This window comes from Capricornis sumatraensis, chromosome 1 (genome assembly GCF_032405125.1).
Source record: "Capricornis sumatraensis isolate serow.1 chromosome 1, serow.2, whole genome shotgun sequence".
NCBI lineage: Eukaryota > Metazoa > Chordata > Mammalia > Artiodactyla > Bovidae > Capricornis > Capricornis sumatraensis.
This window is the reverse complement of record NC_091069.1, coordinates 231,321,549-231,348,016: the sequence shown is the minus strand read 5'-3', so window position 1 is coordinate 231,348,016 and position 26,468 is coordinate 231,321,549. Positions and strand designations below refer to the sequence as shown.

Genomic DNA, 26,468 nt, shown 5'->3' with positions numbered 1-26,468 from the left:
CTGTCTGTGATGCAGGAGATCTGAGTTGGATCCCTGGGTCAGGAAGATCCCCTGGAGAAGGAAATGGCAATCCACTCCAGTATTCTTTCCCGGAGAATCCTATGGAAAGAGGAGCCTGGTGGCTACAGTCCAGGGGGACACAAAGAGTCAGACTCAACTAACTGACTAACACACACAATATATAAATAGCTTTCATACGAAAGAGAAGGTGTTCAATACTAAGGTGGCAAATTCGAAGTTCCACCATTTGGGCAGGTAATATGAATGAGGGAGGAGAGACTTATCTTCCTTTTCCTTCTTTGATAAAGACAGAAACACAAGAAATAATGCCTTTTCTCTTATCTCTCCTGTACAAAGCTACTGTGCCTACTCACTAGCCAATGGCGGCAGATGATTCCTGGGCTCAATTTAGAGGCCACATGGGGTGGTGGGAACTGTTACTAACTGAAGTGTTGTGCTAGGTTAAAGGGAAAGTTTCCTCATGTCAGCTAATTTTTGTCAGGGGAAATGTTAGCTATGCTGTCTCAGTCTTAGTGCAGCTAACAGCTTTTTAAAAAGTAGTCAGAAATCTGGGTTTTTATGCTAATTCTCTTGATTTTTAAACCTGGGCAATAAATTCACATCAACACACACATACACACTTTGGCAATCAACACTGGGAAAATCCGACAAAACCAGGCTGCTGGTTACCATAGGATTTCCAGGGGTGAGACCAGGACCCCAGGAAAGAATTTGAAGGTACAGGGAATCAGGCAGGAGATGAGTTGTTCCTCAGAGTTGCCCTGCTTTCCCTCCATCACCAGCTCTGGGTGGCATGACCTCCTGCTGGTCACTTTGGAAGGCAGTCTTACCTGAGACTGGATTGATTGACCTTTAATGCCCCGTTTCACTCTGAGAGGCTATGGTTCCAAATAAAGCTTTCCCTGGGGGTTCAGAGAAAGGAATCTAGGGCTGATGGTTCTTGATAATGTTTGTTGGAGCTGGAAGGTGTGATCTAAGCTTTGCAAAACAATAACAATTTGGAGACAGAACATTGGGAGGAAATTCCTAACTGATAAAAGGACAGGTGCAAAAGAATTAAGGTAGAAATGAGGATGGACCGAATGGAGGTGACAATGAGAAGATTCTAATGAAAGTGAATGCTTTTCATCAATTAAACCCAGGATCTCAAACTGGTCACCTCCAGTTATGCTTGGTTATAACCAAGTTTAGAATTAAAATTGAATCTCAAGTAATTTTGGAAGCATGTACCTTCCACTGAATCATTGGCCCCACCACCACTTTTTGTTGTCTTGTGCCCTGCTGCTGCTGCTAAGTCACTTCAGTCGTGTCCGACTCTGTGCAACCCCACAGACGGCAGCCCACCAGGCTCCACTGTCCCTGGGATTCTCCAGGCAAGAACACTGGAGTGGGTTGCCATTTCCTTCTCCAAGGCATGAAAGTGAAAAGTGAAAGTGAAGTCGCTCAGTCGTGTCCTACTCTTCACGACCCCATGGACTGCAGCCCACCAGGCTCCTCCATCCATGGGATTTTCCAGGCAAGAATACTGGAGTGGGGTGCCATTGCCTTCTCCGTGTCTTGTACCCTAGACCATCACAAATTCATATTATCTGCTTTGCTCACAAACTACTTAGAAATGCATTGTCACTAATATGAAGGGGAAAAAATTGATTTTATGTAAATATATACTCATAGGTCAAGTTCATGATGGATACATCCAATACACCTTAAACATTTTTATGTGGTTAGGGATTTGGAACTTCAAAACTGATCTAAATGGATTGGCCAAAGATTTCAATTTTCAATCAATTGTTCTGGAATCATAGTCACACATTTCTAGGGTTTCACTCTTTTAACGTACAATCAATTTTTCTGTCACACAAATACCTGTGCTTATACAAGCCTTTTACAACCACCCTCCCATTGATTGACATCAAATCCCTGTTCACTCATTCATTAAACAGAGGCCTACTAACAACAGATGGTCAACTATTATGCCATTTGTAGGTGCTTGGAATGTAGCAGTAAACACAACTGAAAACCTCTACTAGGCAACAGGTGCGGAGAAGGCGATGGCACCCCACTCCAGTATTCTTGCCTGGAAAATCCCGTGGATGGAGGAGCCTGGTGGGCTGCAGTCCATGGAGTTGCGAAGAATAGGACACGACTGAGTGACTTCACTTTCACTTTTCACTTTCATGCATTGGAGAAGGAAATGGCAACCCACTCCACTGTTCTTGCCTGGAGAATCCCAGGGACGGGGGAGCCTGGTGGGCTGCCATCTATGGGGTCGCACAGAGTTGGACATGACTGAAGTGACTTAGCAGCAGCAGGCAATAGGCAAGAATGAAACAGAAATATACTCTCTGTATTAAAGATTAAGGCAATGCAAAAGTATATAGAGTAAAATGTGAAAGTCTTTCTCTTACATTTCTCTCATATGCACTTGCACACAAATGTCAGGCTTCCCAGGCAGTGCTAGTGGTAAAGAGCCCGCCTGCAAACGCAGGAGGCATAAGAGATATGGATTTGATCCCTGGGTCAGGAAGATCCCCTGGAGGAGGGTATGGCAACCCACTCCACTATTCTTGCCTGGAGAATCCTATGGACAGAGGAGCCTGGCAGGCTAGAGTCCATAGGGTCACCAAGAGTTGGAAACAACTGAAGAGACTTTGCATACATGCACATACAAATATCACTTTTGCATAAATGCTATCATAAATATGTATTTTCCAGAAATGTTATTTTGTAACTAAAAATGCCTTAGAGATTTTTCCGTCATCTATTTTTTAGAGGTTCCGACTTGTTCCCTAGTTTGTATGTAGCACAAAATACTTAATTTCTTCCTTATGAAAAGCCATTATTGACTGTTTACATCTTTGTTGTCATTACACTGATGACTATAACGGTATCTTTGTCTGCATAAGAAAACACTTCTTGAGTTATGTTACTGGAGGTAGTTTTACTGGGTGCATTTAAAATGTTGGGTGGTACTGGCAAAAGTATATAATAACACCTGATTCTCTTCATTCTTGACAACACTGAAGTAAACACAAAAAACACTTTTTAATTCTTGCCAGATTGATGGATGTAAAATGTCTCATTTGAATTTGTATTTTCTCCATTTTTAAATACACATCATTTTACTTGACTATAAGTATGTATATGTATTAATACATGTATATACACATATATATAGAGATTTGCACATTATTTGTTTATGTTTTTTATTCAACTTTCTATTGTATTACCTTTTCCACATTATTTTGTAGCTGTTCTTTGGGCATTTAAAATATTAAGACTGTCAAGATGTTGCAAATATTTCCTTCTAGTCTGTCAACTGTCTCCTATCTATGCTGTTATTTACTTTTAAAAATTTGTGTATAAAGTCAGCTGATTTTTTATTTTACTGTTTTTAAGTTTTGAGTCTAATTTATAAAGACTCAAATGTTTATCAACATTTCAAAATTATAGAATTAATTTTTGAATTTTCTCCTAGTATTTTCATACTTTTTTCTTAACATTTTGCTCGGTTCAGTTCAATTCAGTCGCTCAGTTGTGTCCGACTCTTTGCGACCCCATGAATCACAGCACGCCAGGCTCCCTGTCCATCACCAACTCCCGGAGTTCACTCAGACTCACATCCATCGAGTCAGTGATGCCATCTAGCCATCTCATCCTCTGTCGTCCCCTTCTCCTCCTGCCCCCAATCCCTCCCAGCATCATAGTCTTTTCCAATGAGTCAACTCTTCGCTTGAGGTGGCCAAAGTACTGGAGCTTCAGCTTCAGCATCATTCCTTCCAAAGAAATCCTAGGGCCAGTCTCTTTCAGAATGGACTGGTTGGATTTCCTTGCAGCCCAAGGGACTCTCAAGAGTCTTCTCCAACACCACAGTTCAAAAGCATCAATTCTTGGGCACTCAACCTTCTTCACAGTCCAACTCTCACATCCATACATGACCACAGGAAAAACCATAGCCTTGACTAGACGGACCTTAGTCGGCAAAGTAACGTCTCTGCTTTTGAATATTCTATCTAGGTTGGTCATAACTTTTCTTCCAAGGACTAAGTGTCTTTTAATTTCATGGCTGCAATCACCATCTGCAGTGATTTTGGAGCCCAAAAATAAAGTCTGACACTGTTTCCACTGTTTCCCCATCTATTTCCCATGAAGTGATGGGACCGGATGCCATGATCTTCGTTTTCTGAATGTTGAGCTTTAAGCCAACTTTTTCACTCTCCTCTTTCACTTTCATCAAGAGGCTTTTTAGTTCCTCTTCACTTTCTGCCATAAGGGTGGTGTCATCTGCATATCTGAGGTTACTGAGATTTCTCCTGGCAATCTTGATTCCAGCTTGTGATTCTTCCAGTCCAGCGTTTCTCATGATGTACTCTGCATAGAAGTTACATAAGCAGGGTGACAGTATACAGCCTTGAAGTACTCCTTTTCCTATCTGGAACCAGTCTGTTGTTCCATATCCAGTGCTAACTGTTGCTTCCTGACCTGCATACAGATTTCTCAAGAGGCAGGTCAGGTGATCTGGCATTCCCATCTCTTTCAGAATTTTCCACAGTTTATTGTGATCCACACAGTCAAAGGCTTTGGCATAGTCAATAAAGCAGAAGTAGATGTTTTTCTGGAACTCTTGCTTTTTCGATGATCCAGTGGATGTTGGCAATTTGATCTCTGGTTCCTCTGCCTTCTGTAAAACCAGCTTGAACATCAGGAAGTTCACAGTACTCCTCTAGAATTACTTTTTAGGAATGATGTGAATTAGGTATTTAACTTTTTCTCCCAAAGGAACAGCTCAATGGCCCACACTATTTATTAAAACACCTAATCTGTTGCATTTATATTGGAAGAACAATTTGGCTTGAGTTTCACATTCTGTCCCTCAGAAGTGAAAATGTGCGGCCTTTCCATCTTCTGAAATTGAATGTCACTGTAGTCAAGTCCAAGGCCATCCTCATTATTTCTGTTTTTGTAGGTGACTTGAATTGTCTGCCTAGATGTCCCCATAATTCTTTCTTTAAACTTGAAATTCAATAACTTTGCCAGATTATCTCATCATCATGATGATTCCAAATGAAATTTTCCTGGCATTCAGTGGGTCCTTCAAGTCTTTCGATCCACTTACTACATCATTGCATTGTAGAATATTGTAGAATATTGTTTATTGTGTTTTTAACTAATTTCCATGTGTTTTCTTCTTCAAAATCACTCAACTACCTACCATCCATTTCTACTATATTTCCTATATTTATTGTCATACCTAGGTTCTTTTCTGCTTTGCTTTTTATTATTTCCTCAGACCCATCTTCTATGTCCCTGACAGTGTTTTCAGAGAAGTTCATTGTCTTTTTGTTGCTTCCAAAGTTTAATCTTTTAAGTAATCGTATTTATCACTCTAGGTTCCTCCTGAGTCCTGCCAGTCCACTTTTAATCTCCTCTGGTTATTCTATGTCTCTTCTAGGAAACCTTGAATCATACATGTATACCTACATCTAGAGAGGAAAAGTTGATGTTGTCTTTCATAATAGTGGAGAATGCTTTGTCTAAAATTTTCTAGGATATATTGGTAAATTTGACTGTGGGGGATGGCGGTTGTGGGTTCTTTTGGGCTTCCCAAGTGGCACTAGCATGAAGAACCTCCGTGCCAGTGCAGGAGACATGAGAAATGCAGGTCTGATCCCTGGGTCAGAAAGATCCCGTGGAGGATGCCATGGCAACCTACTCTAGGATTCTTGCCTGGAGAATCCCATAGACAGATGAGCCTGGCAGGCTATAGTCCATAGAGTTGCAAAGAGTCTGAAATGACATCATGCATGCAAGGGTTTTTCTTTGTCTTAAAGTTTTAAAACTTTTGCAGTTTTGATGAACATGTCCCACTTCCTCCTTTTTGATTATTACTAATTTTAAGAGACTGGCCATTTATTAAAGAAAATTGTAGTTCAGTGTTATGGGAGGATGCGTAGAATAGAGTTGAGTAAGAAGAAGCCAATTACAGTGTTAATTGGGGTTTGTTCTGCTATCTATTGTTGCACAAAAAACCACCCCAGAACTTAGTGGTTTAAAACAACAGTCAGTTGCTGGGTTTACAGATCTGCAGACTGGGCAGAGCTCAGCAGATTCGGGGACTTTCCAGGTGGCACTAGTGGTAAAGAATTTGACTGCCAGTCCAGGAGATGTAACAGATGTGGGTTGGATACTTAGGTCAGGAAAATCCCCTGGAGAAATGAACGACAACCTACTCCAGTATTCTTGCCTGTAAAATCCCATGGACAGAGGAGCCTTGTGGACTACAGTCTATGTAGTCACAAAGAGCTGGACACTACTCAGCGACTGAGTGTGCATACATAGCAGGTTCAGTGGTATCAGTTGGGGAAGCTCTAAAGAAGTTGGAGGATCGATCCAATACAAGGGTAGCAGAAAAACTATGTTTTGGTTTGAAAATTGTTGCCTCCCTCCCTCCATGCAAATAGCCTCCTGCAAAGCCCTAGCTGAGAAACTAGAATGTAGGTCAGCATGATTTCTACTCATCTTGCATTTTGAAGGGTCAGATTATTCCCCCCCCACCCCCATTTCTCCCTTGGCCCATCCAACCTGATTTAATCTGTGTTCTCAACAAAGGAATATTAGCTGGTTTTTTCAGTGATGTGATATGCTGTCAGTTCTAGAGGAACTGACTTGGCTCAGTAACTTTCCATCTCTTGTTCAAGTTTTTATATTATTTGGCAGCAATACTTCATATGTAAATATTTCATAGCTTGTGGTTTAGAGTTGTGACTATTTCTCTGTTTCATGTGTTATGAAAATTCCCTCTCTATTTTTCAATGTTTTTCATAGTGTTTGTTTTGAGAGAGCTTAGTAGAATAAAATATTTTATTCTGCTGTCTTCAGCAGAAGCTCCACATGAACTCTAGAATTACCTTAAAAAAAACTGTTGGTATTTGAGGAGGGAGATTATTCTGAAGGTACAGTTTACTTGGGGGGAGAGTTGACTATTTTACAATATTGAATCTTCCCAACCTATTTCATAGAAAAGTTCCCGATTTATTAAGGTTGTCTTCTTTTGTCCTTCACTAAAGTTAAGAGTTTTATTCTTATATATCTTGTAGGTTTATTATTTAGAGCTATTCTAATTATTTTAGATTTTAAAATGCTATGGTGAACAAAATAATTTTCCCATGGCATTTTATCATCAGTTGTTACTGAAGTCTGAAAAATCTATTGATTTTTGTGTGTCAGTCTTCTCTCCAGCCAGATTTTTGAGCTCTCTAAATTTTTCCATTTGAGTCTCTTGTATTCTTACCTAGACAGTCATATCAGCTTATAACTTATTTTGCCATTTATATTTCAAATTTCTTTAATTTTACTTTAAAATCTCAAATTACCTTTATTTTGGGGATATATATATAGTCTTTTCTCCTATCTTAGTAAATAGTTATGTTTTGGGCTTTTGTTTTCTCTAATTTTGTTTTCCCATGGTGTTGATCCTATTTGCTTTTATAATCTATGTCCTCAATTTTACTTCTAAAATCCTGATAGATTTTTATATTTTAAATTGGAATAGATGTGTAAACTGATGTGTACACCTTGATGACATTAATAAGCAGACTTGAAGAGGCTGACTGTCTTGCTTAGTGGAATAAAGCTAGTAAATGATAGAGTCATCATTCAGACTCTCAGATCAGCCTTCACTTTTCCATGGAGAAACCAAAACACATGATCCACACATGAAGTATATTTGAAGGTTAAAATTCTTCCACCAAAACTTTTATCAGAACTCCAAATAAATTTGAGTGCCTACTTGTATATATATTTTACTTTTTATAACTTGTCCTTATAAACCTGCTAATGAAAAGGCTAAAAGCAGATTCTGCTATTAGAATAATAAGCAATGTCTGAAAATCTGCATGTTCAACAGTCACATATTATAAATTGATTCCACTTAGAAGATATTCTGATGTCCATAAAAACAAAGTAGGCAGATGAGGGTGGGCATGTGGTAAAAGATAAAAAAAGGATAAACTCCCAATGTATTAGGGTTAGGATTTAATTTAATGGGGCTTTCCTGGTGGCTCAGATGGTAAAGAGTCTGCCTGCAATATAGGAAACCTGGATTCTATCCCTGAGTGGGGAAGATCCCCTGGAGAAGGGAATGGCTACCCACTTCAACATTCTTGCCTGGAGAATTTCATGGACAGAGGACCCTGGTGGGCTGCAGTCCATGGAGTTGCGAAGAGTCCAACATGACCGAGAGACTAACACTTTCACTTTCATTTTAATTTAGTGGCATCCGGTATAGCATGCTCACATCAATGGCATTAGATCAGATTTAACCATTTAACAGCCATTCTGAAAATAAGCAACATGGCACAGGCTTCAAGGTGGATCACAACAAACTGTGGAAAATTCCTAAAGAGATGGGAATACCAGACCACCTTACCTGCCTCTGAGAAATCTGTATGCAGGTCAGCAAGCAAAAGTTAGAAGCATATGTGGAACAATGAACTGGTTCAAAATTGGGAAAGCAGTACATCAAGGCCATATATTGTCACCCTGCTTATTGAACTTATATGTAGAGTATGTCATACGAACTGCCGGGTTGGATGAAGCTCAAGCCGGAATCAAGATTGCCGGGAGAAATATCAATAACCTCAGATATGCAGATGATACTACCTTAATGGCAGAAAGCTAAGAGGAACTAAAGAGCCTCTTGATGAAACTGAAAGAGGAGAGTGAAAAAGTTGGCTTAAAACTCAATATTCAAAAAATGAAGAATATGGCATCTGGTCTTATCAATTCATGGCAAATAGATGAGGAAACAATGCAAACAGTGACAGACTTTATATTCTCAGCTCCAAAAGCACTGTGGACAATAACTGCAGCCATAAAATTAAAAGGCACTTGCTCCTTAGAAGAAAAGCTGTGACAAACCTAGACAGCATATTAAAAATCAGAGACATCACTTTGCTGACAAATGTGCATATAGTCAATGCTACAGCTTTTCCAGTAGTCATGTACTGATATGAGAGTTGGACCATAAAGAAGGCTGAGCACCAAAGAATTGATGCTTTCAAGCTGTGGTGTTGGAGAAGACTCTTGAGAGTCCCTTGGACAGTGAGGAGATCCAATCAGTCAATCCTAAAGGAATGCATATTCACTGGAAGGACTGATACTGAAGCTGAAGTGCCAATATCTTGGCCACCTGAGGAGCTGACTCAATGGAAACAACCCTGATGCTGGGAAAGACTGAGGAGGAAAAGAGGATGACACAGGATGAGATGGCTGGATGGCATCATCGACTCGATGGAGATGATGAGTTTAAGCAAATGCGGGGAGATAGTGAAGGACAGGGAAGTCTGGTGTGCTGCAGTCCACAGGGCCGTAAAGAGTCGGACACAACTGAGCAACTGAACAATAACAACACAGGCTTCAGAATTTGACTTTCACATGTTCAGTTGAATTAAGTAGCTTCAGAAAAATCAGATGAAATTACATCATGATTCTGGTCCTATAGGATAATACCAGCAATCACACGGTCTGAGTTTTATGTGTTTTGTTTTATGTAAGAATTCACTGGGCACTCACTCCACTATCTTTTGAAATGAGAAACTTCTTGCCATTAACCAATGAAGAGTAAACTAAATGCTGGGAAGAATTTTTTCCTTTTCCCTTAAACACTGCCTGTCATTCTAGCAATGAAAAAAATGATGTATTTGAGGACCCCTGGGACAGGAAAATTGGTAAGAGCTCTCAACTTCTTTCCCATAAACAACTGATCTTTTAAAGCTGTTAACACAGGAGCTCGGCATTAAATACAGTTAATTTATCATCCAATAGCTGGCAAGGGTGTCAGGCGTTAGAGTCATGCTCTGAAAAACGGGCCCTGAGTTCACCCTCTATGGTTGAAAAGCTGCTCCTTCCCCAAATTTTAATCAGACTCCCTGAGCATCACATGCCCCAGCAAGGCAGAGCCCACATAAACCCTGCAATAAGCCTGCCATGTAAATTCATTATAGAGCCCAAGTAGCATGAACAGATTATATTCTCTGGGCTGAAAGAGAGCTTTTAATTTAGACCAAAATTTCAACTGCATACTGATTTGACCCCTTGTTCTCTGGAAATGTTTCTCTTGGAAAAAAATATTCAGAATCGATCACTTAAAATAAAAGGCATTTTCTTGGTTGTTCAAAATGAGAATTCAAGCTTAAAATGCACCAGAAATAAATATGCCTTAGGACAAAAACATCTTAACCACGAGTTCCTGAAGTTCAGATACATGCCCCCTTCTCTGAGATGACAACCATAGCTTTCTTCAGACTCTAAAAGACTTTGCAACCTCTTCCCCAAAAGTTGAACGGGCAGTGTTTCAGATCATGTTATGAACAGAAGCCAGTTTGACAGTGCTGGAAATTTTATTTCACGTCATGGTTGGTTCTTCTCATAGATGTCCTAGATACCTAGTGATGAACTGTCCCCCATCATTAGTCCACTGTCTTGTGAACGTATGTCACAAGTTACAACACAGAGGAGGGAGAATCTCTATCAATTCCCCTCTCAGGTATTCAAGGACATTAAATAGAGATAAGGCATTCATATGTAGTGACAAATATGCAACCTATCAATCTGAAGAGGGACTGATTAGTCACAGAGGAATCACATAAGCTCTGTGAGTGACAGTCCCAGCTTTATATAGTGGGGAGAGAGTAAGGTTTAGTTATGCTAACGTACTTTGAATTGTTTTAAATTATCCTAAAAGTTGGTAATGGGTTTGGGGAGTGGTTGCCTACTACTTCCGGTTGGGGGAAAAAGTACTTATTGTCTGAAAGATGCAGATGAACTAATGATTCATCAATCTACTCTTCTTCATCTGTCCTCATGCTGATCATACAACCCTCTAGATATTTATCTTTTTATGCAGGTCAGCCTACAGGAAGACTGCTTTTGTCATATGATCTCTGGGGTACTTGAAATCCTAGTGACAGTAATTTCCTGTGGTAAATAATAAGCTGGATGCTGATTATGATTCAGCTTCCTACATAACTTGACTATAGAAAGAAAATGAACCGATCAAGCGAATGTGAATAGGCTAGGCCATGGATCAGTAATTTCTTGGTGCCTATTTTATATCAATGCCCTGCCGTCTGCCTCTGCCTCATACATACTTTGCTTAGCACAAATCATTATCTTAGTACATGGCTGGTCATCCCAGGCCTGGACTAGAGATCACCATGTTCTTTTATGTAGACAGAACCAAACTTTCAAACAGAGGCAAAAATGAATAAGGAGCTACATACATTGTTCATTGTGATTTAGTGAACAATGTACATCAGAAGACAAAACTGTCCCTTCCAGTGTTCTCTCAAAACTGGTTTGTTGCTTAGAACGTTAGCTCAAAGTTACTTGAGTATATAAATGACAATATTTTAAAGAATCTCCATCACACAGCATATCAAGAACGGATGTGGCAGAAAACATCCCTGCTTTCCACCCAGGGAGGTAACCGCTTTCCACCCAGGGAGGTAACCTCTTCCCAGGACTTGGTAAGAACTGAATAGATGAATTCCTAGTGTGCATCATAAAATCTGACAATAAGGAACGTGAGGCAATCAGAACCAAGAATGAAGAAAACTAGGAAGACAATGAGAAAGATGAAGGACAGCATCCAGAGAAAGCCTGATAAGTCCCACACTTGAGACAGCAGAGGTACAAAGGAGAGAGTTTATAATCTTGAACAGAAAAATGAAAGGATCCCAAGAAAGACACTTTACCAGCTTTCTAACTTGAAGAAATACTTTGTATAGTTTGAAATTATTAAAGACTATCTAACATTTCATCGCACTTTTTAACTGATTTCAGCATTTCTAAACCAAACTGAAAAGGATTATCTGTTGTCATACTCTTCGGCCATTTTGAGAAATATTTTGATGAACACGGCTGCTTGAGTGAAAACTGGATTGCTTTAAAACAGCTCTTTTGCTGTGTTTCTACTTTCTGAACTCAGCATCCTCTCTCAGTCCAATCATATTCAATGTGCACCATCTCTGAATATTGTAGTGAATAATAGAGTGCTAGTTCTCACATAATTTACTCCACTAATCATCATGATTATTGCCATGGTCATTCCTTATTAGATTTATGATTATTTCACCAACTTCTTTGCTCACCACTCCTGTCTCTAACTCCTATTTAGTTCAGTTTCTTATTTCTATCACTGATTATCCATGAGTGGTAAACTCTTTTAATCTGTAAATGTCTTTATTTCATTCTTTCCCTAGAATGGTAACCTTGTTTGCAGGCTATTTAGAACCTTGTTTATAGATTATTTTCCCTCAGTACTTTGTACGTATTATTCTACTGTCCTCAGGCAACTACTAATGCTAATAAGAAAACTGCTGCCTTCTAAATTGTTTTCCACTGTCAGCAATTCATCTGTCCTCTCTGGTTGCTTTTCAGATTTCCACTTTGTCTTTGATGATCTCACACTTCACTATAATATATTTGGATGTGAGATAATTTTAATTTATCCAGTTCTGGACATAATGTGATGTCTTAATTTTTCTCTTCAATTCTGGAAAATTACCATCCATTATTTCTTCAAATAGTGCCACAAATTAACTCTGTTCTGCATCCTGGTTCATTTGCAAATTTTATCTTTTGATTAACCATCTGCATTTAATAGGACATTTATCTCATCTGTTTAGTTTTTAATGTCAATATATGCATTTTTCATTTTGGAACAGTCTTTTGCTTCTTCTTTTATTATTCTTTCCTAACTTGTTTTCTGCTCCTCCACTTATCTCTTTAGTCAGTTTAATATGCTCATTTTTTATAATATATCTCAATATTTTATATTTTTTGTTTAGTTCCTTAGAGTGCTTGTTCTGATCTACTTTTGGTTATCTCCTGGCTTTTCTTCATAGTGGAGTCATTTCCTTCCGTGGCTTGTAAATTTTTACTGTGAATTTATTTTCAGGAAGTGTTGTTTTTTTACTGTGGGATTTCCATGTTTCTGAGTTGAGATAGTATCACTTCAGAGAAATTTAGCATATTTAGAAATAAGGGAAGGAAAATAAGGCAGGGGCAGGAGTTTCAATAGTCCTGAAGACTTTTAATCTTAATTCATTGGCTTGTATTTCTTGTATACAACTTCCTGGACCAGGGATTTTGATGCAAAATCCAAAAGGCAAGTGTCCTCACCATTTCTTAAGGCTGATGGACAGAGTCTGTGATGGAGAGAGCACGTTGAGACTTCAGGCTTTATTCAAAGAGCTTTTGCACAAGTATATTATCATGAATGAGCTTGTAAGACAGGGCTCTGATTTCCACAGGGAGATGGTACTCCAGCTCCCAAACCTCTGGGTCTGTATCCCACACACAATCATGTGGCTGCTGACAGTGGCAGCTTCCCACTCACTGTTGCCTTGCTTTCTCTCTTGTTTCTTACACTTAGGGAATTTCCTTTCCTCTTCTTCAAATCAATTCTACATTTAGAAGATATCTTTTTGCCTTTTTAGATAAAGCATTTTCTTTTAAAGTTTGTAAAGGCATGGGGCCTGTCTGCTTCATTTCAGTTCATTATGTCCTGAACATTCCATTATTGTGAAATTGGTAGTTGTTATTCTGAGATTAAACTTGTCTTTTCAATCACTTTCTTCTAATAGCAGATTCCATGCCATGGGCCACAAGGATGAGGATATCATTCATATCTGGCCAGTCACCATGTTTAATTTCCATGGAGTGCTATGTGATTGGTCTAGAGGTGATCTTCTGATGCAAGCAGAGCCAACAGGAGCCCTTCTCTGTGGCTGATATGCAAATATTGGGAGAATTAAGTGTTATTTTGAGATAGAACAATACAAGCCTGGAGATAGCATTAGTTACCCTTTCCTGCAGATAGATAGTCTGTATATATACATATAAATTTTTATTGTGCATAGATATATACATATATATCTGTGCAGTCTATCTGCAGTAGGAAAGAATGATGTTAGCACTCACAGGGAATCAGAGCCAAGAAAGAAGACAATCATATTTGAACCCCTAAATCCTGGTATGTCCAGAGCCAGCTCAACTCCCGTTAAATAGGCCAGTGAATTCCTTTGCTTAAGCTAATTTGAATTGGGTTTCTGTCACTTACATCTGACTTACGTGCCAATAAATTAACGTATAGTGGGATTAAAACAAGACACCATCAACATGGATTTCTTTTATTTATTTATTCTTGGTAGGTCAGTTTGCAGTGCATGGTTTGACATGAAGCAAAGCCAGTTTTGGAGAAATAGTGAGTAAATGTCAGATCTAATCTGAGAGACAAGGAATGGAGTCCCAGGATGAAGCCAAGGTCAATTCCTGTCATCTGAACAGGGACATTAAGAGGCAGGGTAAGGGGAGGTTCCAGAGTCATAGCCAGGAAACAGGAACCAGGGATCAGGAATGAGAAAAAACAAACAAGCCTGCAGCAGCAGGCACGGGTGTGGCAGCAAACACTGGGCTTTCTGACTGAAGCTGGAGGTCAGCTGAGCTCTGCCTCCCAGTTGCTTCTTAAAGATACCAGGACCCCTTTCCATTCCTACCAGGTGCCGCCACCTGGTGTCCAAAAGATGAAGTTGGCATGGAAATGACTGCCAGGACAAGGAGCCTTAAGCCAAGAGGGCCATAACTTTTTTTTTCTTTTTTTCAATTATGTATACCAGCAGTATCCAGACAGGCATCAAAATAAATGCATTTCATGCTGATTATTAGTTTCCAAGGCAAATATCAAAGTGATTTATCCTCAGAAAGATATGTCAAGATATAAGAAATTTGTTTTTAAGTTAAGCAGATTTATGAGAAATATTGTACTTTTTGGCTGGAATAACAGTTTTGGTTCAAGCTCATCAAAAGGAGACATCTTCTTATCACCTCTTTGTTTACAGCTATGGGTCAAATGGGAGAAGTAGAGCTAATGAGGATAACAAATAAGGCTTTCATATATTTAGAAGAAGCAATATGAAGAATATTAAACATCCATCCTCTGGAATGAATTTTAATTTTAATAATTAGTAAAATGTCCCCATCTTCCAGATAATTAGCTTCATGTTGTGGGTGATGGAGAACCACCTATTTGCCTTCGAGGAGCTTGTAATCTACATAGAGATGCTGGGACCAAGAAGAAGAATAGATTTCCTTAGCACTGTATGTTCAGAACACATCTCTACAGAGCTATTTTCTGGGATAATTTTTAGAGCAAGTTTCGTTACACATATAAAATCCTGTGTTAGCTGTCATTTGCCTGTTTCACTGAGGAGTTAAGTTGAGAGCACGCATAGGTGGCTGTGCCCATCCTTCCACATCACCAGGGCTCAGCACAATGTCTGGCGCTTATAGGTCCTCAGTACATTTTTGCTGAAAGACTGGATGACATCTCAAGGTTCCTGTTAGTTGCATGGTACTTGGAGTCTCACAGCCATCCCATTAATTTCCATTTTAAATTTCTCTTAAGATGCATGCGCTATAAGAAATGTGCTCTTTCAAAATGTCACTCACGCTAAGTGCTAAGCATTCACCAGTATCACACTTTAAATGACATTTTCTAGTAAGAACCTCTAAGCAGCGTAACACTCTTATTTAAAAAAAGAAAATGGTGCTCCATTTCCCACACTCTTTTAATAATCTACATTGAATATCCTTGTAAGCATTTGCTTACTGGAAAATGAAGGAGCCTAGCATGTATTTATTATCATCCAACAGCCAGCTGTTTAATGAGGTTCTGATTTTATCTCTAAGAAAATCTGGAAGCATTTGTACACTGTGTAATTATTTCACAAGAAGATATTTCAGTACAATACTGGCAGTACTTCAGTTTTGCAGATAAATGACTGAAAACACTCATCGTCCTCTTTCTTCTCTTTCATGGGTAGAAAAATGTCAGATTTAAAGCTCTCTAGAATCTACATTTAAATGAAGATTCCCAATTATCAAGTATGTTAATGGGGAATTCATTGGACCAAAGCTGATCATTGTATATATTTATATCCAAGCAAAAAAGAATATAAAAATCACCTGTGATCCCACCTAACACTTTGATTTTGTATATAAATTATAATGTATTATAATTATACACACATAAATTTGGCTGTGGTTTTTTTAACCAAAAAATATTAATAGATCTTATAGTATACACCATTTAAATTTTTTTTCAGGACTTCCCTGGTGGTCCAGCTATTGAGACTTCATTCTCCCAATGCAGGGAACCTGGGTTCAATCCCTGGTCAGGGAACTAGATTCCACATGCCTCAAGCAAGAGCCCATATGTGGCAACTAAAACCCAGTGCAACCAAATAAATGAATAAAAATAAATATTTGAAAATATGTAAAAGTAATATTTTCCTATTTTACCTAAAAATATATTCTGAATATCTTTCAATATCAATACTTTTTGTATCATTTTTTAAATGTCTGCATAGAATTTCATGATTTTAATATAATTTACTCAACCAACTAGTAATTTAAGTACAACTTTTTTGTTCAAAGCAATGCACTCATCCTCATGAAGAAATTTTTACACATACCCTTAATTGCTTCAGACAAATTTCTAGAAATGAAGTAAATGGGTGAAAGCATTCACAAATTCTAATGACTATAAATATTGCCAAACTGCCTTTATAAAAGTTCTATTCCTTTTTTCTTTTTTTCTCAGTAATGTGGGAGGGTTCCCGTTTCCCCAAACTCTGATTTACCCCAAGTACAACTGTTCTCTCTTGAGTTCTGAAAATTTGAAGATTTGCCAGGCAAAAAATGATATTTAATTTGTTTCATTACTAATGAAGCTGATCTTATTTAGTAGAATATTGGCCATTTATGTTTCTTCTCTTGTTCATTATCTACTTACATCTTTTGTCCATTTTTCTATCATGTTTACTTTTTCTTTATTGGTCTTTTATAACAGGAGTTATATTAGAAGCTAATATCTAGTGTTTACTGAGTGTTATAAGTCAGGCCCTATTCCAGGTGTTTTTTGTTTAATCCTACCCAATGAGGTAAGTGCTATTAATATCACCATCTCTGTTTTATAAAGGACACATCTGGTGCAAAGAGAGGTTAAGTAATTTAACTCAGGTAACATAACTAGTACACTTGGTATACTAAAAAGACTGACAATCATAATACATATTTGAAAGACTATCAATATGTCTGTTGAAACTACTTTCCCTGGTCTATCTTTCATCACTTAATTTTGTTTGTACTTTTTGCCTGCTAGGACTGACTGACTCTATTCTCATCAAATAAATTGGCTTTTCTTTTATTTTGATCACCAGAAGAATAGTTTAAATACATTAATTCAAATGCATACAAACATTCAGATAATATGAAAGGATACAAAATAGTTAAATTATCTTTTCACTTTTATCATTGTCATACATAGCAAAAGTATCTCTTTTTAACCATTTATGTCTTTATTTCTTCGGATAGCTGCCCTGTGACTCTGCATGCATGTCTGACTCTTTGTGATCCCATAGACTGTAGCCCACCAACCTCCTCTGTCCATTGGATTCTCCAGGCAAGAATACTGGAGTAGATTGTCATTCCCTTCTCCAGGGGATCTTCCCAACCCAGGGAACCCACGTCTCCTGCAGTTCCTGCGTTGGAAGGATTCTTTACCACTGAGCCACCTGGGAAGCCCAATATTTATTTATTTGACTGTGTCAGGTCTTAGTTGCTCCACAGCATGTAGGATCTTTGTTCCCCAACCAGGGATCGAACCTGTGGCCCTTGCATTGCAACTCAGATTTTTAAATAATATGTGTGTATATATATATACACACACATATATATTCTGCTGCTGCTGCTAAGTCACTTCAGTCGTGTCCAACTCTGTGTGACCCCAGAGAAGGCAGCCCACCAGTATATATATATATATATATATATATATATATATATATATATATATGCACTTTCATTTCTTGATTTATCAACTCCATATGTAAAAATTGATTTCTTACTGTGAGAGACATGGTATTTCAGGTAACATAGCCTGCTTTTCTCTCTCCTCCTCCAATTAGCTTTCACAAGTAATATCAACTTTGGTTGCGAGAACCTGCTGCTGCTGCTAAGTCGCTTCAGTCATATCCGACTCTGCGACCCGTAGACGGCAGCCCATCAGGCTCTTCCGTCCCTGGGATTCTCCAGGCAAGAATACTGGAGTGTGAGAACCTATATAATGTTAAATAATATACTTCAACTTCTAGTTCTTGATTTTAGACTGTGTGCTTTAACTAAGTCATTCATTCCTAATGGGGGAAATCACATGTAAAAATGGTTATTCTCTCTATTCCTTGGTTCATAAAATGTCATATTTATAAAGGAATGCTTCACTAGAAGCTGGTCTTTCTTTAGTCATTTCACTGAAACCAGAGATATGTATAAGTAGAATGAAAGATATTGATATCAGTGACTATATAAATTATAATAAGTATATATATACTTATAAGCATGGATTATGTAGATTATATAGATTATAGAGCCTTTCCAACTATATTGCTTTATTTATTACCCAGAATAATTTTGTAATGTATACAGGACAAGTATTCTTACATAATATAGGTAAGGAAACAAGTGTGAAAAGCTTATGGTCATATAAAGTCACCATCATGTTTTTTTCAGTTTTATTTTGTTTCTGACCAGCCTCCGTTCTTCTTTTTTAATTTTATTTTTTGAAAAATTTTGGCTGTATGGGGTCTTAGTTGCCACACATAGCAACAAACATCCACTTGCCTTTTTTAATTTAATTTTTTAAATTAAATTAAAAAAAAAAATCGGCTGCATGGTATCTTTGTTGTAGTGCACAGACTCTCTAGCTTTAGCACCGTGAGCTCAGTTATCCTTCGGTATGAGGGATCTCAGCTCTTCAACCAGGGTTAGAACCCATGTCCTCTGCATTGCAATGCGAATTCTTAACCACTGGAAAACCAGGGAAGTCCCCACTCTTCCTTTTTCGTGGCAGTATTACTCTGAGCAATAATCCCACCTTGCCCCAGTCTCAGTTCATGCGCTTTCAATTAAAACCAATTACAGCCTTAAGTTCATGAACAGTGTGACTTAGACCCGAGACAGTAAATTCAGCGCATCTCCCTGGCCTCGAATGAGTCTGGAATGGCATCAGAGTCTGCAAGATGTACCAAGATTATTTCTGGGAATAATGGGACAAAGATTCTGGCCCCACTCTCCTGATTTAAGATACAGCCCTGGGAGATGCTGGCAGCCATCTTGTGACCAGGCGTGTGAGGTAACCCTGAAGAAGCTGAGTGAGGAGAGAGCTGTGTTTGTGTCACTGGGCCCTTTCCTGAGCCATGTCTACTGCTGCTGTCCAGCTACCTCAGTTCACACAGATTCCCCTTGTGTTTACTCCAGTTTGGGTTGATTCCATGTCGACTGTCATAACTGCACAGTTAATTCGTGACAATCCTGACACCAGCTTTTTGACTTAAATCTAAGGCTCTTTCTACCCTACCATGTTGCCTTTTTGTTCAGGATTCAAAACACACACCTTTTAAGATGTCTTCATTATATCTTTTGTCTTCCTTCATAGTCGCATTCTTAGAAATGCCAATCCATCACGCGGAACTCATTCATGAGTCATTATGCATACATGTTTGGGCATGACATTCCCTATATACTTGGAACAATCGTATGGAGCAGAGAAAAGCTAATTCCAAAACTTTTTGTTAAATAAAATTACTTTTATCTTAAGGTAACTCTGGATCATTTTAAGCCTTAGGGACACCACCCACCATGCACTGCTATGTTCAGGAGCTGTAGTCATCAAATTCAATTATACATTACAGTAGTTGTTTGAAATTCAGAGCACATTTAGCCTAAGAAAAAGTATTATAACTGGTTACTTAGATTAGCACAGAAAAGCTAATTTAAACTATGGCGTTAACTGGACGGAGAAGGCAGTGGCAACCCACTCCAGTACTCTTGCTGGGAAGGTCCCATGGATGGAGGAGCCTGGTAGGCTGCAGTCCACGGGATCACTAGGAGTCGGACACGACTTCACTTTCACTTTCATGCATTGGAGAAGGAAATGGCAACCCACTCCAGTATTCTTGCCTGGAGAATCCCAGGGATGGGAGAGCCAGGTAGGCTGCCGTCTATGGGGTTGCACAGAGTCGGACATGACTGAAGACTTAGCAGCAGTAGCAGCATGGTGTGCACGCATGCTCAGTTGTGTCCAACTCTTTGCAACCCTATGCAGCCCACCAGAGGAGAAGGCAATGGCAGCCCACTCCAGCACTCTTGCCTGGAGAATCCCATGGGAGGAGGAGCCTGGTAGGCTGCAGCCCATGGGGTCGCAAAGAGTGGGACATGACTGAGGACTTCCCTTTCACTTTTCACTTTCTTGCATTGGAGAAGGAAATGGCAACCCACTCCAGTGTTCTTGCCTGGAGAAACCCAGGGACGGGGGAGTCTGATGGGCTGCCATCTATGGGGTCACACAGAGTCAGACACGACTGAAGCGACTTAGCAGCAGCAGCAGCCCACCAGGCTCCTCTGTCGATCAGATTTTTCATGAAAGAACACTGGAATGGGTTGTCATTTCCTTTTCCAGGAGATCTTCCCGACTCAGGGATTGAACCCATCTCCTGTGTCTCCTGCAATGCAGGCAGATTCTTTAACACTGAGTCACCAGGCAAGCCCAATTTAAATTAAAATATGGCTAAATTACTCTGTATTTGAATGAGAAATGCTAGAACAGAATATTGTGACAAAACTAACAATGAAACTTTTTTAAATATTAAGAGGATGATACTTAAACAAGGAGATTTGCTGTTGGAAGATGAAAAGGTAAATGAAAGTGTATGACCATTCCAAACAGGCTCCAGAGTCACTGCAAAGGCCATCGTGGTCGATGATTTAGGTCCTTTACAATACTTGATTTCACATCAAAATGTGTCTTTTCTTTTCCATGATACAATAAAAAACTCTCTCTCTCTTCTTAAACTTCAAAACCACACAAAGATGGAACTCAGAAAGGGAAAATACAAAAGAGATTTTCATTTTCTCTTTTAATGTATGTTTCAAGTGCAAAGACTCCATCCTCAGACGTTACTATCTAGAGAAGCAAATATACATGTAAACCTGAGTGCACTGCTGAGCTGGCAGAGAATTAGAGGCACGTAGAAAGGAAGGGTAGGGTCTTAGCGTGTGGGCTAGTGGTTCCCAGAGGAGGAGTCTGAGGTATGTGGTCAAAGACCTGATGAGCCAAAAATAGGAGCTGTGTGCCGGTAAAGAAAAGCATAGGTTACAAGTCAGAGACTTGACTGGGCACTATATGAAGTTTAGAGTGAAGGAAGAGAAAAATGGAGAGACAAATGTTGAATTTCTGGTCTGAAGGTCATGGAAAACTTTTTAGTAGTGCTCTGCAAGGTAAAAAGAAGATAGTTGGAAGAGAGAGGGTGGGGATGCAGCATTAAAAGGAGAGGGAATGTGTGGGTAAGTAGATGTATAAAATGAGATTGTCATATGGGCTGTAAACTAAGTTTAAGACGCATGTGAGAAAAGTGAAGACTGAAACACATGGAGAATTGTGCAAGGTGAGAGAAGAAGTAATTAATAGACAGCAGAGGTGGACAGAGTCCAGACCCAGCGTAACCTAAGTACAAGTGGCCCGCTGAATTTGCAGGTTCCTCATCGAACAATCTGAGGTTAGTTAGCTGACTCTGCAGACAGGGAGCTGGCGGGTGGAAAGGGTTGGCTGTACTATGCCATTTCATATAAGGGACTTGAGCACCCGTGGATTTTGGTATCCACAGGCGGCCTGGAACCAGTCCCTTGTCGATGCAGGGGAACAGCTGTGCATTAATGCTCAGAAGAGCTCCCGCGAGGGGCCGATGGAATCCGCACGCACTGGGTGGAAGAGCGAGCCTGCAGATTTCAATGTGTGGCAGTGTCCATGTCAAGAACTCCTAATTTAGAATTAGCTTTATTTAAAAGTTAAAACTCACTGGGGTCACTCTGTACAATACCTGAAATGTCAAAGCTGGGAAGCACAAGATTTTGGTTAGAATGGCAAGTGTGTGGTGCCTAGAAAGGAAGGGATCCTGATATGGTGAGAAACACATTTTATTATGACATGCAATGGACAGGTAGGGGAGTAGAAAATGCGCTGCCAGTTAATAACCACCTATTGACCCAAGGCAATATTAAATGGATTGTTCCGAATGTCCTCCAGGCTTGTGCTCAGCAGCATCAACATTCATCCTTGGAGTCTGCATTTTTAATGGAAAACTACTGTGAATGGTCGTGCTGAAAGCAGAAAGGCCAAACCTTTCCTTGGTTGTAGCTGCACAATTCTTTCCCAAGCTCATTTGTGCTTTAGTGATTTCGCTTTGCTTGGCCTTTTACAACTTGGCAGTTCAGGAAGTGAAGATGAGAGACTCAGCAGATTTTAAACAAGTTTTACTCCAAATGTTCCCTTAATACTAGTATTTCTTGGACAGAGATTCCTGATGTTTTAATGAACTGTTCTTGGTGTTTCTTTAAAAGCATCCTTTGGCATTTGTGAATGTGCCATGGCTTTTGCTCTTAATTTGGACTCACTGATAGTTTCCTTAAAAGCAGGAAAAGCACTTCTTGGGAGCCAGGTGAAATATAAGGGTTTTTTTGACTCTTTTCTGAGCGTTGCTGAATGCAGTGGTAACTTTGGGGTGGCAGCCTTGAGAAATGTCAGCTGGCAGAAAAAAAGAGAGGTGCAGCTCTGCTGTTTCCTAGACTTCTCTGTGAGGTCTGACTTTGAAAAATTCTTTTAGTTTGCAATATATATTCAAATGCATTCGAAGTAATTAGCACCCTGGATTGAATCTTGTTGTCACAGTTAATTATTAGATGGCTACTTTCCTTTAGAGTATTTGACAGTTGCCCAAAATGTTAGTCTTAATCTAAAACCAAGAAGAGACCTTTGACATAGTGAAAGCCACCAAAATGGCATTTATTAAATATAAATGGTGAGTGCCTGAAGGGGAGGTGAGGAGAGCACTAATTCTCATCCTGAAATGAAAATTCCTCCAGTATGAAAGGAAAATTAGATTACCTCTTAGCAGAAGCTTCATCAGTTTTACTTATCACGTGGATGATTTTAGAATGTGTGTATTCCTATAATGCGTGACATTTGCATTGATAAATAGAGATTTATGACTCTCAACTTCTATCTCTGATTTGCCAAAATTCTTATAAATACAATGGTTTCTATTAGTCTATTATCTGGAAAATGACTGGAAAAAATTAAATGATACTGATTTAAAATGAAGAAAGCTTATTTATGTGCATTTTAGGAACCCTAAGTGAATCAGGTAAACATATACACTAAGAAACAAAAGTGTTACCCTCTGAGTAGTATTTTATCATAGACTGGAAACATGAAACTTATTAATAGTGTTAGAAATTAAATGTACAATGAAATGTACACATTATTGGAGCTCTTCATTGGTAATTATTCCTTAAAAGCTAGAAATTGCCTTTGTCTCTATGATATAAGAGAAAAGATACTATTAAAGCCCTTAGGAATTATCACCATATTTGAAGCAACTTTCACTTGGTCAAAGAAACACAGGCCAAGTTCTGGTACTTACTATGTAAGGACTATGGCGACTGCATCGTTCAACACACTCTCCCCAAACAAGAGTGTGTACAGGTCAGGGTCGACGTGCAGTTCATGGAAAATGGCCAGCACCGTCACTAGGGGAGACACACACAAATATGCAACGTTAGCTGGGATGCGGCCATAGACTTGTCTTTGGCTGTGGTCACCTGTACAAAGCACTCATTAAATGTTCATCTTCTCAAATCCATTGATATGTACATACTGAACCTTTAACCAAAATCAACCTCATCTGTCACTCCCCTGCTTAAGATTTCTCTGGGCTCCCCACTGCTTAAAGAGAAAGCTTGAGCTCGTTGGTACGAGCCTTCTATAATCTGTGCACTGTTTGCCTTCCAGCATCTCTGTCTGCACTCCCTGCCCCTGCTCTCTAGCCACACTGATGGAGAAGGCGATGGCACCCCACTCCAGTACCCTAGCCTGGAAAATCCCATGGGCGGAGGAGCCTGGTGGGCTGCAGTCCATGGGGTTGCCAAGAGTCGGACACGACTGAGCGACTTCCCTTTCACTTTTCACTTTCATGCACTGGAGAAGGAAATGGCAACCCACTCCAGTGTTCTTGCCTGGAGAATCCCAGGGACCGGGGAGCCTGGTGGGCTGCCGTCTATGGGGTCGCACAGAGTCGGACACGACTGAAGTGACTCAGCAGCAGCAGCCACACTGAACTTGTCAGAATTTCCTGAACACAGTGTGTCATTTTCTAACTACCTTGGCATGTGGGTTCACTTTAGCAGGGCAGCTATCTGTTTCTCATCCAGATGCTACCATTCTCCTTCCTTAAGTACATACACACACCCACCCACCCACCCACCCACACACACACACACACACACACACACACACACTTTTTGCTACAAAAAACCCCAAACCTTTATTCAGTCTTTAAAAGCTTCTCAAGTTTTCCCCCAGCCCTCTGATCCCTCAGTAAAGACCTGGGTAACTCCTTTTTGATCCCAGAATTTGGGATCACAGAACATATCATGGAAAAGACTGTGAGCTCTTGGCACATGCTCAAGAAGTGTTTGATGTGTGAACGACTGAGAGAGTGAATGAATGAAGGTTGTTGCAGTGGCTTATTCCTGTGAAGGGAGAGGTGGTTGGCACCTGGCTCTCATTCTCTCAAGATCACACTCAGCTATACAGATGGACCCAATGTTCCTAAGAGTGGGGCCTAAGGGTTCATTTTCAGCAGTCTGCTTCATGGCTCCTATATACCGTATAGTTGTACAGAGCCTCTGGGCATATACCTGGGCAGTGAATAATCACACACTGATTAACTGCGTTCATCAAAACTATTCAGTATTTTGATATTTGAAACAGTCATGCAAAGTGTGAACAGCTATCATTAGGAGAATGATCCCCTGAGTGGACTGCCAAAGGGTAAAAGAGGGTGGTTGAAAATGATACTGATGGTAAATTTTTAAGGCAGAATGGGCATTTTCACTTCTGTTCTTTCCTTTCCTATTTCATGCACTGTAAGGTCAATAACTGTGTTGTCTAAAAGAGTGCTAGGGAGAAAAAAAAAAAAAAGCTCAGTTGGACTGTTTTGTAAGTAGGGTCAAAAAGTTTGGCACTTGTCCTGCCATAATGGGAGGGTTTTAGTGACAGAGTGACACAGCTTGATTTAAAGTTTAGGCAGCAGGGTAGAGGACAGAATGGACATGCGGCTGGAAGCTTTCCTGAATGTTCTGGCAAGAGATGAGTTGTATCAAGACTGGAAGAGTTCTAGATTCAGGCTCAACTCTTGTACATCCTGCTTTTCCCTGAACATCCACCACCGTGGGCTCTCATAGGTCAGTGACCACAGGGCTTTGTATTTTACTTACTCACTGGTTCTCACCTTCCCTCTGGGTCACTAACCCCTAGCATGTTGCTAGACTACGGTAAGCTTTAGTGAGTGAAAAGATAATGTCAGGGAGGATAGAGCAGAGGCGATAATACCCATGATATATTTGGGATGAAGAACTGGTAGGTCTCAGTGCTTGAGAGACAGCAAGACTTGGGTCTCAGCCCTGGGCAGGCAGTAAATGGGCTGCATAAGAGAAATTTGTAGACAGGGAATTTTGCAAGTTTGGTTTTTGATATGTTGACTTAAGTAGGCAGATGGAATTTCAAATGGAAATTTCAATAAGAAAGCTAGAAGTAAAAGGCTATCGCTAGAGGCTTCCCTGGTGGCTCAGCGGTAAAGAATCCACCTGCCAATGGATGGGACATGGGTTTCATCCCTGGTCTGGGAAATTCCCACATGCCGCTAAGCAACTTTGCCCCTGTGCCACAGTTAACGGAGCTTGCACTCCAGAGTCTGGGAGTCACAGCTCCTAAAGTTCAAGTGCCTTAGAGCCTGTGCTCCCCAAGAGAAGTCACCATGGTGAGAAGCCTTCACACCACAACTAGAGAGTAACCTGCATAGCAATGAAGACCCAGCACAGCAAAAGATAAATTAAAAAAAATTTTTTTTAAGGTTGTAACCATACAGAGTTAAAGCAGAAGAAAGAATTTAAGGGTAATAAGCATGTAGGTAGAACATAAAGCCACAGGAGTGGCTGAGATTGCCTGGGTGAAGTATATAGTAACAGAAGAGAGTTCATGAGAGATCCTTGGGAGATACTCACAGAAGGGATACCTGGAGAAAAAGAAACATGAAATATACATGTAGGATATTTGCAAAACCTGATCCTAAGCATGAGCAAGTTGGCTGAAAACCACATCCATCATGAATAGATTTTTATTTACTAAAGATTATCCTAGGGGAAGGAGTATTGAACTCAACAACTAGCTTTAGGGTAAAGAGACAACAGATACAAATGAAATACAAACAAAT

At 39.7% G+C, this 26,468-nt stretch overlaps 1 protein-coding gene across 1 annotated transcript in view; it reads right to left on the bottom strand.

The window, feature by feature from the left end:
* SLC9A9 (solute carrier family 9 member A9) overlaps window positions 1-26,468 on the bottom strand; it is a 649,412-nt gene that overhangs the window by 393,847 nt on the left and 229,097 nt on the right. Inside the window, exon 6 of the mRNA XM_068974483.1 lies at window positions 23,619-23,724. Within this exon, the coding sequence (XP_068830584.1) occupies window positions 23,619-23,724 (106 nt within the window). The remainder of the gene's footprint in view (window positions 1-23,618; window positions 23,725-26,468) is intronic.